The sequence below is a fragment of the Eulemur rufifrons genome, chromosome 26 (assembly GCF_041146395.1).
Source record: "Eulemur rufifrons isolate Redbay chromosome 26, OSU_ERuf_1, whole genome shotgun sequence".
NCBI lineage: Eukaryota > Metazoa > Chordata > Mammalia > Primates > Lemuridae > Eulemur > Eulemur rufifrons.
Genome location: NC_091008.1, coordinates 7178312 through 7193113, shown reverse-complemented (window position 1 = coordinate 7193113; position 14802 = coordinate 7178312). Strand labels below are relative to the sequence as shown.

Here is a 14802-nt window from a genome sequence, read left to right as displayed (position 1 = left end):
GTTTTCTCTGGAATTCCGTCTCTGCTTCGAATCTTTCAATTCAAGGCACGTTAGAAAAAAGCGCTAAGGAGCGGCAAACCTAATTCGTTGCACTTCTTGTTTTACACATGGGAAAAGACCCACACCCACAGATGCTGGTAGAAAGACGGTGTTTTTAATAGAAAAAGGTTGAGGTTGATGTTCCTCCTATTCGCTCAAAGTACTGACGCAACGTTGACACTCAACACTGGAAACACAGACTGACACACACTTTCACTGAGCAATGTGAGTGTTAAGAGAAAGACAGCCACAAATCCACACTCATCTCTTTTCTGTTCTAGCCTAAGACGCTGGGAGCCGCAGATTGGAAAGATCCCAAGGATGAGCAAAAAAAAAAAAAGCCTACTGTCAGACTCATACATAAAAATTAAACGTAATTCTGCCCAACAGAGTTTGCTGTGAGTCAATCTCAAGCAGGATTTAAAACGTTAAGTCACGCATAGTATTCCTGGATTTACAGCTCATCTTTCAGTCACATTTGCAAGAAATATTATCAGATTGGGCAGGGGTGCAAATCGAGTTATGCTTTGAGAGCCGACCCAGAGTTCTAAAACCTTCATGAGTCAGTGAGAGTTTCTAAACTGTTCTAAAAAAAAAAAAAAAAAAAAAAAAAAACACCAAAGAACATGAGAAATCAGAGGAATGACATTGGATGCTGTAGGAAGAAAAGGAAAAACTAACTTCTCTGTGATAAGAATATCCCCTGAAATATAGTAGTTTCTAGTACCTGGGGTTTTAAGTGCAACAGATGCTGTTTAAAACTATTTGTTCTAAGAGTCTATCAACGAACTACTCATATTAGCTCCACGTGGATTAGGTTTTCCTCACGTTTCACTGCATGTTCATTTTATTTGTTGCGCCACTGTCTTCAGAGTTAGGTCCTCTTGATCATTGTGCTTCTTGTGTTATTTCTAATCTGAAAATCAAAACGTTACTTCTGCTTTCAAGTTCAGGAGGTCAAGTCACTCTGGAACAAGCATTTTGGCCTCTGAGCCCTGAGTCTATTTTTATTCTTAAGTATTTCATGTTTACTTTCTTTCTCATACTCTGCAAAAAGAGCGGCAATGAACACGGAGTGATTAGCTCTTCGTAAGTTAAACTTTTTTTTCTCTGGGGCTTAGAGGAGTCTTGTATAAGAAATCTCAAAATGCCTTACATATTATTAAAAATAAGATCCCTCCCAGAGAATCTCACCTTCTGAATATCATTCATTCACTTGGAAAAAAATTCCAAACCGGGAGACACTGATTGTTGATTCAGAAGACACAGAATATTCTACGCCACATGAAAAACCTCTCTGGAATGCACAAAGAATGAGGTATTGGTTTTTGTTTTGTTTTGACACCAGGCAGATGTTTACTATATTCATTTGGAGGTGCCATAGCCACACAGATAATATTCCAGCAAGGATTTCGAGAAAAATCTCAATGATGAGAAGAATTTTAGGAGGCAAGAGTTATGCAGAAAAAAAGTATTATAAAATTTTTTATATTTTGAAAAAAAGGATTAATTTTATACATCAAGATTTATGAGGAGTTCTCTGAATGCAGCGATCAGAGCCATATACATTCAAAATACAATAAGCTAAAGTAAAACAATGAGTATTTAGGTTAGATGTGTTAAGCCTTTTCTTGGCGATCCTTGAAATGAATAGATTCTTGTATTTCGAAGATTTCACGTGGGCATTTGGAACGGAGCAGGGAGATATCTCTCAAAGTGCTTCCAACTGCAGTAACAGAACACCGACAAGCAGATTTCCAGGAATCTACTTAATTTCTCTCTAAACTTCATGTAGCAAGTAACATGGAAAGAGTATCTGTCTTCCTCACAGGACGTTACATTGATTTAATTCAACAAACATGCGTTGTTAATGTGTAACCCATTAATGCAAAAGCTGCCAGACAACAATCTCTGCTCTCAGTGAGTTTATAATAATAATTCAGGAAAAGAGACGAGATGAACAGTTCCGATATCAGCCAGGGTAACCTAAATACTATAACGGAGGAATAAATAAATAGTGCTATTTACCTTTCACGGAGGAGAAAGTAATTCGATTTTTTGTCTCCTCAAGAAGTGTTGGAAGGGGGAGGAGAGTTTGAGCTGGGTTTAGAGGGGGAGAAATAGCTCGAGAAGCAACACGACACACACTGGAAAAGGTGTTAGGGATTCTTGGAGCCCAAAGCCAAAGCTCTTGTTCCATTTCTGCCTCCACCACTTGCTAGAAGTAGCAGGAATCTTTTGCACAGAAGAGGCTGTGACCACGTGGCTTTGCCCAAGTTGCCGCTGGTGGGACAGGAAGGGACAGCTACGTGCACTGCAGATTTCACCGTGGGCTTAGCTGCCTCGGTCCACCTGCGTACGGACAGAACACGCCAATGCGGGCATGAGATTCTGGCCCGAGTCCTGGGATTCCTGTTCTCCTCCCCGGCTGGGGAGAATTGCAGGTTTGGGATGGCAATCCCTGGTCTTGCCAACGCCCTGGTCCCCAATATAGGACCACAGATGCCCAAGAGCCACCCAACTTCAACTGCTTAAATTAGGTAAGACTCACTGTTTGGCATTCTTCAGGGTTTCTTTTAAAACTGTACTGGTATTACTATTTTATCGCTTTTTAATGAATGTTATTGAAAGCTTTTTTTTTTTTTTTTTTTTTTTGAGACAGAGTCTCGCTCTGTTGCCCGGGCTAGAGTGAGTGCCGTGGCATCAACCTAGCTCACAGCAACCTCAGACTCCTGGGCTCAAGCGATCCTCCTGCCTCAGCCTCCCGAGTAGCTGGGACTAGAGGCATGCGCCACCACACCCGGCTAATTTTTTTCTATATATATTTTTAGCTGTCCAGATCATTTCTTTCTATTTTTAGTAGAGACGGGGTCTCGCTCTTGCTCAGGCTGGTCTCGAACTCCTGACCTTGAGCGATCCTCCCGCCTCGGCCTCCCAGAGTGCTGGGATTACAGGCGTGAGCCACCGCGCCCGGCCTATTGAAAGCTTTAAAAACTGTTATCTTCTTTTCTTTTTTTTTTTATCACTCCATGAGCTTATGAACTTATCTTCTTTTAATTTTTAACTTTTAACAGAGAACAAGAAGCAGTAACAAAAGAGGGACAGTCCTATAGCAGTTCTGCCTCAAGGACAATGAGTATATTCCAGTCTGGCTCTCTCCCGTTGGCTCAGCATAAATATTTTCAGGGCCCAGGTTTAATTTCTGATTCGAAGGTGGGCTGATCTCTTGAAACTTGGATCCGGTACTCAGAGTCCAAATTTTGCACCTAAAACTAAGGCTACCATATAAATTGATAAAAACAGTTAAGATCTAATAAATAAATAAGCAAAGACAGAGGCCATTCAGACACTAGGACTAGTAACTATGCAGGAAAAAATTAAAGCTATCATGAATAATAATGACAGTAATAAAATAGCCTATCCTAGTTAGAATGGGAGGGAAGAAACCACAAATCTCAAATATTGCTGGTGGTGGTATAACTTAGAATAACCCTTATGAAAATCTATGTGGCTACAAAATGTTCTTTCTCGGTGACGCCACCTTAGGAAATTTGTACTAAGAAAGTGATCTCAAAGAAGGAAAAACTCTTCACAAGCTGATTGGATGACTGCAGAGACCTTGTAAATAATTCTCTGGTTTCTGTCTTTGCCCTGCGTCCCAGCATTTTCAGTATGGCCGTGGCAATGACCCACTTCTCTGCCCACGACCCTCCCGTGGCTCCTCATTTTGCCAGGGCTGACGGCCAGGTGCTCACAGTGGCTTTCTCTAGGCCCCATCTCTGCGACTGATCCTCATTCCTTCCACCAGACACACACGCTCCCTTGCTGTTCCTTGCACAAGCCAGACACGCTCCTGCTCCAGAACCTTGGCTCTTGACATCTCTGTGGTCATGCTCTCCCCCTGAGACCCACGTGGGCTCACTCTTGCTCCTCTCCACCCCTTTGCTGGGCTGCCTTCTTCCCAGAGAGGCCTGCCCTGACTCGCTCAATTCAGAACTCCGATTCACCGCCCTACCCCTTCTGGATTCCCAATCCCCCCTTCTCTGTCCTTTCTCTTCTAAAAATCATGTAAACTACGTATTCTGTTTATATTGTGTCCTGCCCGCAAAAAATGCAAATTTCTCAAGAGCAGCGATTTCGCCTGTTTTGCGCTGATGTACCCTAAAATGCTGGACTAGGACCTGGCACACAGAAAAAGGCGGCCAATAAAGAATTGTTGAATGGATTTGGAAACAGGGGGCTGGGAATGAGAATCACCGCAATGGCCCGGCTTCTGCACGGCCCCCTGCTCTTTCCGCCCGATGCAGCCTTTGCAACCAGGAACTTGGAAAGGGGAGAGAGCTCGGTCCCTGCAGCGGGGGCTCTGGACAGAGCCGGGGACGTGCTTCCTCCCAGGGTGAACCTGGACCCCTCAGCGTCTTGGCACTCGGCAGGACGACAAACACAGGCGGGGCTGCAGGCGGCATGAAGAGCTCAGCGTTCCCGACTGCAGCAAAGAACCGATTGTGCCTCCTCCTTCCCCAGCTGCTCTGGGCTCCCGGCTCCTTTCACAGACAGGGACGATCTGAGAACTGGAATCTGGTCTCCGCAGGCCATCAGGACAGAGTGGGTGACAGGTATCGGTGAACGCCACGTGCTAATGCTGACACCAGGAGGCAGAAGGGAGACAAAGTCACGGGCAGAACGGGACAGCGCAGAGCAGCAACAGCACTCGGAGGGGACAGAAAGTCCCAGACGTGTCTGCAGGAGAGAGTCCCACGGTGTGGCTGGAGGACGCGTCTCTCGGGGACATGAGAGGGTCTCACTTGTATCGCCAGGACTGTGAGAAGCCACTGAAGGTGTCTTGAGGAAACTGTGACAGGGCAGGATGCACTTTAGGAAAGTCACTGCTGGGAACGTGAGGATGGTGTGCAGGGAGGCGGCCGGCGCAGAGACACCCCCTGGTTAGCGGTGAGAGAGTCTGACACTGAGCTGGACTGTGGGGACCAGGCAGAGGGGCTGGACCCGAGAGGGGACAGACACGAGGCTGTCACCAGAGTCCAGTGAAACCAGGAACCAGCAGAGCGCAGCGTGAAAGAACAGGGACCACAGATAAAGAGAGCTTACATCACCTCCAGGAGTGAAGAGCTTAGATCATCTTCAACATGATCTCGAGGCTTCCGGTGGGGGGCGCCCAGGAGAACGTCGATTCCGTTGTTCGGGAACGAGGGGAGGTGAGTTCTGCGGTGGACACGAGACACCAGAGGCATCTACAGAGACGTCCGGCAGGCAGGGCTGGAGAGATCGCCTGTGTACATTTCGGAGTCGTCACCATGGAGATGAGAATGGAAACCAAGGGGACTGAATGAGAGTCAAAGTGTAGGACCCGCCAAATAGTCAATTTCAGCAAAGAGCCTTAATAAATGTACTCACACGGGCACTGATGAGGCAGGGGGGCAGGGTTTGGCTAAACAAAACCTGCATCAGCAATGAACTTGAAAAGGCATCACACGGTATAAAAGTGAGAGCAATCGTATCTACAGAAATTTCATTAACTCAGTATATCTGTCAGTTTAACATTTAACCTATAGAAATAAAAGCTAATAAAATCACTGGGTTCCCTTAGGTATAGAAATTAGAACCGATTAAAATGCAATGCGTCTAAATCTCTGCTGTGAAATGACACCAAATCCTTTCTTTTTATATCAATAAATATCCAAAGGAGACGAATTCAAAAATTTTAGTATTTATTTATATATTGCATATCTCCAAAAATGTGGAAAAAAAAAGAAGCAGTTTTAACAGGAAACCAGCAAATGCTCATCAACCTCCCGGTCTCTGGCACGAAGGGGAAAGGGAGTCCTGGAGTCCGTGGAGTTTGAAGTCTGGACGGCAGAATTTCCAACGCCCTGATCACTTGCCGAGGAAATACCACGTTTGCTCTGCGTTTGAAACGGGGAAAGGAAGGTGTTGGGGACGGGGTGAAGAGGAGGAGGAGGAGGGAGGGAGGGGTAAGACATTCGATTTAGACCTTGAGGACGGACGCAGACAGCCAGCCAGCCACACTCACAAGCTGAGTGCATCACTTTTCTCCGTTTAAAGCTACTTCCCTTGAAACATTTGTCCTAAGTTCTCTCATTTGGCTTAAGCTTTATATAAAGCTGCATTAAAAGGCCGGGCGAGGTGGCTCACGCCTGTCATCCTAGCACTCTGGGAGGCCGAGGCGGGAGGATCGCTCGAGGGCAGGAGTTCGAGACCAGCCTGAGCAAGAGCGAGACCCCGCCTCTACTAAACATAGAAAGAAATGATCTGGACAGCTAAAAATATATATAGAAAAAAATTAGCTGGGCATGGTGGCACATGCCTGTAGTCCCAGCTACTCGGGAGGCTGAGGCAGGAGGATCGCTTGAGCCCAGGAGTTTGAGGTTGCTGTGAGCTAGGCTGATGCCACGGCACTCTAGCCTGGGCAACAAAGCAAGATTCTGTCTCAAAAAAAAAAAAATAAATAAAATAAAATAAAAATAAATTAAATAAATAAAAAATAAAGCTGCATTAAAAATTCTAGAGCCTTCCCACTTTACTTCCTTTATCTTTCTGGGTCATTTTGCTTCTAAAGAACAACAGAGAAGTTAGTACCTTAAACTACAGTACGAAAGGTTTAGAAAACCCTTGTTATAAAATTTGACTATCAAATGCCCAGAATGCGACAGTACTGCAAAGAAGTAATCTGTTAGCTTCAGGTGTAAGGAATGCCTCTTGCTCTCCTATGAAGTCATGTCTATGCATTTGCTCCTTTCTCAGCATCTTATAATCTGACTCATAGTAAATAGTTGTCATGTTTTCCTCCAAATTAGCAGGCTGAATATTCTTCTAATATTTTCTGTTGCAAGGCCCAAAGTCTTACAATATTTTGAAAGGCAATTGATGGATATATACACATGCTTGTACACCACGGAACATTTTTTACTTGTTTCTTAAAACAGCTTCAAATAATGGTAATAATAAAATAGTACAATTATTTTTTAATCCTAGTACAGTATAAGTTTTGATTTTTAAGATCTTTGGTTAAAATAGTAAGTCATTAAAATGATAAGAGATAATATCTCTCAGATACAGATATTTTAAGTCTTTTTAAGTTTATCGGAACTGGCTGCAATATCTCAGTACTTCACCAAGAAAAAGGTCAGTGCACATCAAGCCATTTTCTAGCCCAAAAGTAATAAATGTTGCTCTTCCTCGTTTTCTGAAATTAAAAAAAAAAAAGGCTATTTCATCTGAAACTTTAAATGACTATTTAAAAATATATTTTACTTCGTTTATATAATTAATCTATTTTATTTCTTTTGGTTTCCACTACTGTAAAACAAATTTATGTACCTCACTCTTCATGAACCAAAATATACTATACCTTCTTCATTATTTTCTTTATTCAGTGAAAACGATACCTGAAAAATAAGAGCAGAGAAGGAATCTCTGTTATAATAGTCATATGTGGAAACTTCATCCAGGAAAGTTTTTTCATGAAATTATAGAACAAAGTTTATACACAATGGTTCTCTACCCTGAAAATAGTAAATATTCCTCTTTGCCTTTTATTACCATTGCTCATTCTTTCAGATAAAAACACACACACGGAGTCAAATAAATAAAGCATGCTTAGAAATAATTTTTATCATTAACCCATGGGAACTACTGAAGGCCTTGTAGCTGAAAACGTGAAGAGAGGCTTTCTTTCAATCACTTCCAGGGCTGACGTCTTGAGAACAAAAATCAAAAACACACACACACACACGCGCACACATTATATAATTTGGCTGTTTCTAGAGATTTTAGATTTTTCTATTGATTTTGATGGCTGGCCCAAGAGTCTTAGAACAGATGTAATATGATCTATGGTGGACATATTTGAAGAAAAGTTTTTCTGAGATGTAAGATTTTTTCCCCCTAATTTAAGAACAATACTTTTTTATTGTTTCTTTAAAAAAAAACATTTTATCGGGAGAGCCATCATCCATAGAGAAGGGGGTGCAGAGCCTGTATATTTAGTTTAAGGAATGACTAGAATGAATATCTATGTAGCCACTACCCAGGTCAAGACACGGAACATGCCGGATCCCTCTCTAATTATGCTATAAACTCTTCCTGCTTACCACAGAGCAGGCACTAATTAAAAAGCTGATAAATTAGTGACAAAAAATTTCAATAAAGGCAGCTGCAGTGATCAACTAACATTTACAAACATTTCAGTTGTTCCTAATATAGAGCTCTAACTTCACTAGTTTCGATCTCATAATTCATTTTTAAAAACGCTTGACTTGTAGATGAGATTTCTAGCCTAAGATCACTGCTGAACACACTTCCTGTAGCAATATTGCTTGATTTTTCTGAATTTTCTCATGTAGTGGCCTCCAAGTCAAGCACTGATTTACTCATGAGTTCAGCTGTCTCCATGCAGCATCGTCACTAAGACACATCGCACTCCAAGGATCTCTTCTTAGCCTGAGAGGGAAAGCCTACGAGGCGGCCAAACTAAACAGGTAAAAAAGTGAGGAGTCTCATCCGTTGCATTTTTCTTAAGCCTGAATGTGTCTGTACCAACAGCCAGTCTCAATTCAGATACTCGGTGGTGGATGACTCGAGCAAACAGAGCCGTACAGAGGAGAGGAAATGTATATGAACAGGCCGGGTGCGGTGGCTCACAAATCCTAGCACTCTGGGAGGCCGAGGCGGGAGGATCGCTCGAGGTCAGGAGTTCGAGACAAGTCTGAGCAAGAGCGAGACCCCCGTCTCTACTAAAAATAGGAAGAAATTATATGGACAACTAAATATATATATATATAGAAAAAATTAGCCGGGCATGGTGGCACATGCCTGTAGTCCCAGCTACTCGGGAGGCTGAGACAGGAGGATCGCTTGAGCCCAGGAGTTTGAGGTTGCTGTGAGCTAGGCTGACGCCACGGCATTCTAGCCCGGGCAACAGAGTGAGACTCTGTCTCCAAAAAAAAAAAAAAAAAAAAAAGTATATAAACAATAACAAGTGATGATGTTAAAAAAATACCATCCTGTAAAATTAGCTAAATGGTCAATGTACTTTCAAAAATAGGATTTAAAAACGTAAAGGTTTTAAAGTGTTTAGGTTAAATTCTCTGAACTAAAAAAATAGATTTCAACGTTATTTTTAAACTTCATGCTTCCCCAAAAGACTTGACACATTTCATTGCTAACTATTTCAGAATTGCTGCTTGACTTCCTGAGACATTTATGAGATTAAGGGATGCCTTGGACCTTTGCCCCTTACCGATTCGACTAAGGACCTCGCTTCGTCCTGAGTGCAGTGGAAAGGGCTGTCACACACCTGCACGTTTGTGCTAGAGAGAAAAAGAGAATATTATCATGAAACAGGATAAAGAAAGAACAATTACCAAAAAGAAAAAAAAAAAAAAAAAAACCACAACAAACCCAACTCCAAATACCCCACGTCGGCTACATAATTTTAGCCAATGAATAAGGAACTGAATAAATAAAAATCAGGACAACTAAAAACCATCGTACATTCTTTCAGCAAGGTGCCCCAAAAGTCACCCTACCAGGGAAACATTTTGTAAAATTTTATAACGAGTATTTTGTAAATAAAGGCCCATTTAGCTACAATTTCCCATTCCCATTTTCCTTACAGGTGGCAACTCTGGGGATACCCTGTATACAGTACTCACTCCACAGCATCACACTCTCCAGAATTAAAAAAGATCTTTAAGGCCAGGCGCGGTGGCTCACGCCTGTAATCCTAGCACTCTGGGAGGCCGAGGTGGGCGGATCGTTTGAGCTCAGGAGTTCGAGACCAGCCTGAGCAAGAGCGAGACCCCATCTCTACTAAAAAATAGAAAGAAAATTATATGGACAGCTAAAATATATATAGAAAAAATTAGCCGGGCATGGTGGCACATGCCTGTAGTCCCAACTACTTGGGAGGCTGAGACAGGAGGATCCCTTGAGCCCAGGAGTTTGAGGTTGCTGTGAGCTAGGCTGACGCCACGGCACTCACTCTAGCCTGGGCAACAGAGTGAGACTCTGTCTCAAAAAAAAAAAAAAAGAAAAAAAAAAAAGATGATATGATACAGATCCTGATCATTTCCTGGTATATGGAAAAAGCTGCCCCCAACTCACTTCACCTTCACTGAAGGAAAGAGGAACCAAATCGGACCCACAAGATGGGACTGCGGGAAGACTGTTTCCTCTGTGTGAGGTGTAACTGGCTATGAAAGACGTGTAATCTCTCTCCCAGGCAGACACGGAAGACTGAAGCAGCAGCAGCCGTGTAAACATGAAAACGGTCACACGTAAGCAGGGACGTGCAGCGGCAGAAGAACAGGCAGAAGGCTCTGCGGACTCTGACCCCTTTCCACACCTCCGTGAGCCCGGGGCTCCCACCGCACCCTGTCTGCCTCCCAGAGGAAAGCCAAGGCCTCAGTCCTCTCCAACAGATTAACACTGATTTTTAAAATATTTCATAGAGGAAATCGGCATATTGGAATGGGTAGAGAAAGAGGTAGCAGAGAAGACAGTTAAAGCCAAATTAATTTTTTTTTTTTTTTGAGACAGAGTCTCACTCTGTTGCCCAGGCTAGAGTGAGTGCCGTGGTGTCAGCCTCGCTCACAGCAACCTCAGACTCCTGGGCTCAAGTGATCCTCCTGCCTCAGCCTCCCGAGTAGCTGGGACTACAGGCATGTAACACCAGGCTCGGCTAATTTTTTCTGTATATATTTTTAGCTGTCCAGATCATTTCTTTCTATTTTTAGTAGAGATGGGGTCTGGCTCTTGCTCAGGCTGGTCTCGAACTCCTGCCCTCGAGTGATCCTCCCGCCTTGGCTTCCCAGAGTGCTAGGATTACAGGCGTGAGCCACTGCACCCGGCCGGCGCCATCTTTTTTAAATGAAAAACATTTGAATTCCCTTTCCAAAAAAATCTGAAATCTGAGTAGTATTGTGTAGCCGTGAGTACCAATTCATGACAACATTACTCAACATAGAAATTTGTCTCACCAAGAGAAATTCTCACCAATTTATAGCTCCTCCATTGCACTTCCTCATAAGCAATGCTTTCCAGCACTCATGGGTAGATTTAATAACTTCAAGAGCAAAAGCCTAGTTTCAAACAAACAAACAAACAAATAACAATCACGTTATGATACGAACAGGACTAATCTCATTACGACGTTAACTGTTAACAGCATCAGCTCTTATAAACCTCAGTGTGAATTCTGGCTTCCTTACGGACCAGGTGTGTGACTTTGGGCAAGTCACTCAACCCCACTGACCCTCAATTCCTTCATCTGTGAAGTGGGATATAACGGGGATGATCTGTACACCAGGGGTTGGCAAACTAGGGTGCAAGGGTCACACCCAGCCTGTCACCTGTCACCTGTTTTCGTACATGAAGTTTCACTGAACACAGTCATGCCTGTTTGTGTTAGGCCTATGGCTGCTTTAGTGCTACACGGGAGGAGGTGAGTAGTTGTGACGGAAACTATGCAACCTACAAGCCTAAATACACACTATAGAGCTTTTACGGAAAAAAGCCGGCCGGCTCCTATCTCAATCGTAGAGCTGATGGAAGAGTAAAGAAGAAGTATGAAGTGCTAAGGCCAGCACGTGGTTTGGGAGTAAACATGTACCTGTTAATTCCATCACCGTCAAAACTGCAAGCAGCCTAGCTGCAAAGCGATTTTAGCTCACCCCCTGTCTGAAAGCGCTAATTCCCGTGGTCTGTGAAAATGCACAGTCAACAGCAGATACACCTCTTGCTAGATACACATCTAGTAAGACCATCTAAGAAGACCTTGCTTTTTTATCCCAAAGCAGAAAATTCTTCAGCTTTTCCCCCTAACATGTTGCTTATTGTCCTTAAGAAGACGGTCTTTGCCGGTTAACTGATTCACAGTGGCTCCTTTCTCCTTCAATGACAACTCACCACATCGTGGTAATGAAGAATATAAAGAATCTAAGGAACTGAGACATAATAATAACGGTGACTTTAACCTCTGAAATGTTCTCCCAGATCTATTGTTGCTGAGATGAAGGAAGACGGAGGCTTAATTCTCAATGAGAAGGCGTTGGGGAGTCTCACTTAAGATATAGGATAAGAAATCCAATTTATGGGGGGTGGGAGGACGTGGGCAATATATATAACCTAAACTTTTGTACCCCCGTAATAAGCTGAAATTAAAAAAAAAGAAAAAGAAAAAGAAAAGAAATCCAATTTATTATCTGGATTAATACAAGGACAGATTTTTAACCAAATTATTCAGGTAACTGTGATAATTTAGAACCAATTCCAGTGCTTCCTTAAAGGAGTGTCAGGAAAAGCCTAGACTATGAGATGGAGCCATTGTTCTGACCGTGTTAAAGAAAGACTCGGCCGGGCGCGGTGGCTCCCGCCTGTCACCCCAGCACTCTGGGAGGCCAAGGCGGGTGGATCGCTCGAGGTCAGGAGTTCGAGACCAGCCTGAGCAAGAGCGAGACCCCATCTCTACTAAAAATAGAAAGAAATGATATGGACAGCTAAAAATATATATAGAAAAAATCAGCCGGGCATGGTGGCACATGCCTGTAGTCCCAGCTAGTCGAGAGGCTGAGGCAGGAGGATCGCTTGAGCCCAGGAGTTTGAGGTTGCTGTGAGCTAGGCTGACGCCACGGCACTCACTCTAGCCCAGGCAACAGAGGGAGACTCTGTCTCAAAAAAAAAAAAAAAAAAAAAAAAGAAGGACAATTTAATCCTCCTGAGTTAGGCTCTGCTGGAGTTTGGAAGTTTATCCCCCCAAACCTCACGTGGAACTCTGATCCCCAGTGTTGGGGGTCGGGCCTGATGGGGGGCATCTGGGTCCCGGGGCGGATCCCTCCTGAACAGGCTGACACCTGCCCCCCAGGGCCAGCGGGTTCTCACTCTGTTAGTTCCCGGGAGCTGGATGTTACAAAGAGCCTGGCACTTCCCGCCTCTTCTTGGATTTCCTCTCTTGCCGTGTGGTCTCTGCACACACTGGCTCCCTTCTCCCCCTCCGAGACTGCCAGGAGCCCAGGCCCTCACCGCAGCAGACGCTGGGCCAGGCTTCTCATGCAGCCTGTAGAACTGGGAGCCAAATAAACCTCTTTCCTTCATAAATTACACAGCTCTGGGTATTTATAGCAACACTAAACGAGCAAGACGGGCTCTGTATTTCAAATAGCAGTGGTAAAAAGCAATGCAATGCATAAAATGTCTATTTTCTAAAGAGACTGTATAAATGAGCTAGTCTTCATCCAGAAAAGAATTCATGTTTGTCAAAAACCAACAAAAAACAAAAAAACCCCGCACTCTGTATAAATCCATGACTACACAGGTTTGAAATTGGTATTATTTCAAACCTAAAACACAGCCTATTTTTTGAAGAGAAAGAAAAAATAATTTCTTTTTCTTTTATTTTTACCCCCCCAAAAATAATTCTTGTATAAATTTTTAATATTTCATTTTTAAGGAAAAGAGAATTCAGTCTAACATAATGGTTTTGTATTTAGTAATTCTAGACAAAGCCTTCCAGATATGAAGCGTTCTTTAATGTGCCTTTAAAAAAATTCTGGGTCCAGCAATCAATTCTTATACAGTAAAACATTTATTGTAAATTTTAAGTTTTCATTAACGTGCCTTATTTTACTTACAAAACATACTTATCAGTATTCACTTAAAGCTGGTTTAGAATATACAATTTACTTAGTGGTAATAACTTAAAAAAAAAAATACTCCATGTTTCAGACTTTAACTCTTCAGCCCACTCTTTGCATTGGTGTCATATTAGAGATATTTGTGGTCATTTGTGGCACTCTAATATAAAACTCTTATGACAGTAAGTTAATCCAAGTGCCCTCTTAATTGCTAAGCAGCTTAATTCTGTCACAGGAGAATAAGTGCTTAGGAGGGAAGCCCTGAGGAGTTACATCACGAGTAAGTAACTTTCTCCTCCCCAAAATTGTAAATGGAGGGTTTTTCTATACACAATTTGCAAAATTAGACTGATGATGAAATTCCTTCATTTTCTGAGGTGAAGGAGCTATTGATAGATAGATGGGAACAGAGGTTTTCTAGCTGTGCTGATTCACTTAGAGACATCTCTAAAAAATTAAAAACTTTTAAATAATAAAATAATGTCCTTAAATATGTAAGTCAGTGAAAGGCACTTTTGCTACCGCGCTATGCATAAAGATTCACGTCAGAGACCCCCTGAAAGTGACACAAATACTGTACAGGTCATCAGAAGGCACATTTTGAAATAAAAACTCTCATTTTCACCTTGTTTTTGAATTCTCCATTAAAGGCAAACTGGTTTTCTGGTTTTCCTTCTGGCACCTTATAAACCCTAAACCAATTAAGGGTAGCTTCCAGGTAGCCTGGTTTGAACTTCTTAACATCACCAATATCTGTAAGTGAAGGGAAAAAAAAAGACATTTGTTAAAAATCAGAACACATTCCATACAGTGGTGGAGTGCTGAGCTGGGGGACCCAGGGAACACGGGGACCGGTCCAGCCAGCAGCATAATCAATGTGGTACCTGCCCAGCAGCATAACCAGTGACAGGAAGCATATCACCTCCGGACCGCCACGTGTTCATATGTAAAACACTATTCCTTCCTTCTAGAAACATTTTAGAACTCTCTCGCCTATCAAAAAACCCCACCATACCCAGTCCCTTCGATTTCTTATACAATTAAACAAACAGTCGGACATTAAAAGCAAACGAACAAACAAAAAAAGAAAAAC

General features: G+C 42.8%; 1 protein-coding gene across 3 annotated transcripts in view; it reads right to left on the bottom strand.

Moving 5' to 3' along the window:
- Positions 1 to 5774: 5774 nt before the first annotated feature.
- Positions 5775 to 14802, bottom strand: part of PPA2 (inorganic pyrophosphatase 2) — a 52952-nt gene continuing 43924 nt past the window's right edge. The window contains exons 8-12 of one of the 3 annotated variants that reach the window (XM_069459220.1): positions 14335 to 14462; positions 11074 to 11159; positions 9317 to 9386; positions 7427 to 7463; positions 5775 to 5960 (exon numbers count right to left, since the gene is read on the bottom strand). In XM_069459220.1, the coding sequence (XP_069315321.1) occupies positions 5932 to 5960; positions 7427 to 7463; positions 9317 to 9386; positions 11074 to 11159; positions 14335 to 14462 (350 nt within the window). In that variant the 3' untranslated portion in view covers positions 5775 to 5931. Of the gene's footprint in view, positions 5961 to 7009; positions 7262 to 7426; positions 7464 to 9316; positions 9387 to 11073; positions 11160 to 14334; positions 14463 to 14802 lie in introns of those variants that run through there. The other 2 variants (XM_069459221.1, XM_069459219.1) reach the window with 2 other exon arrangements.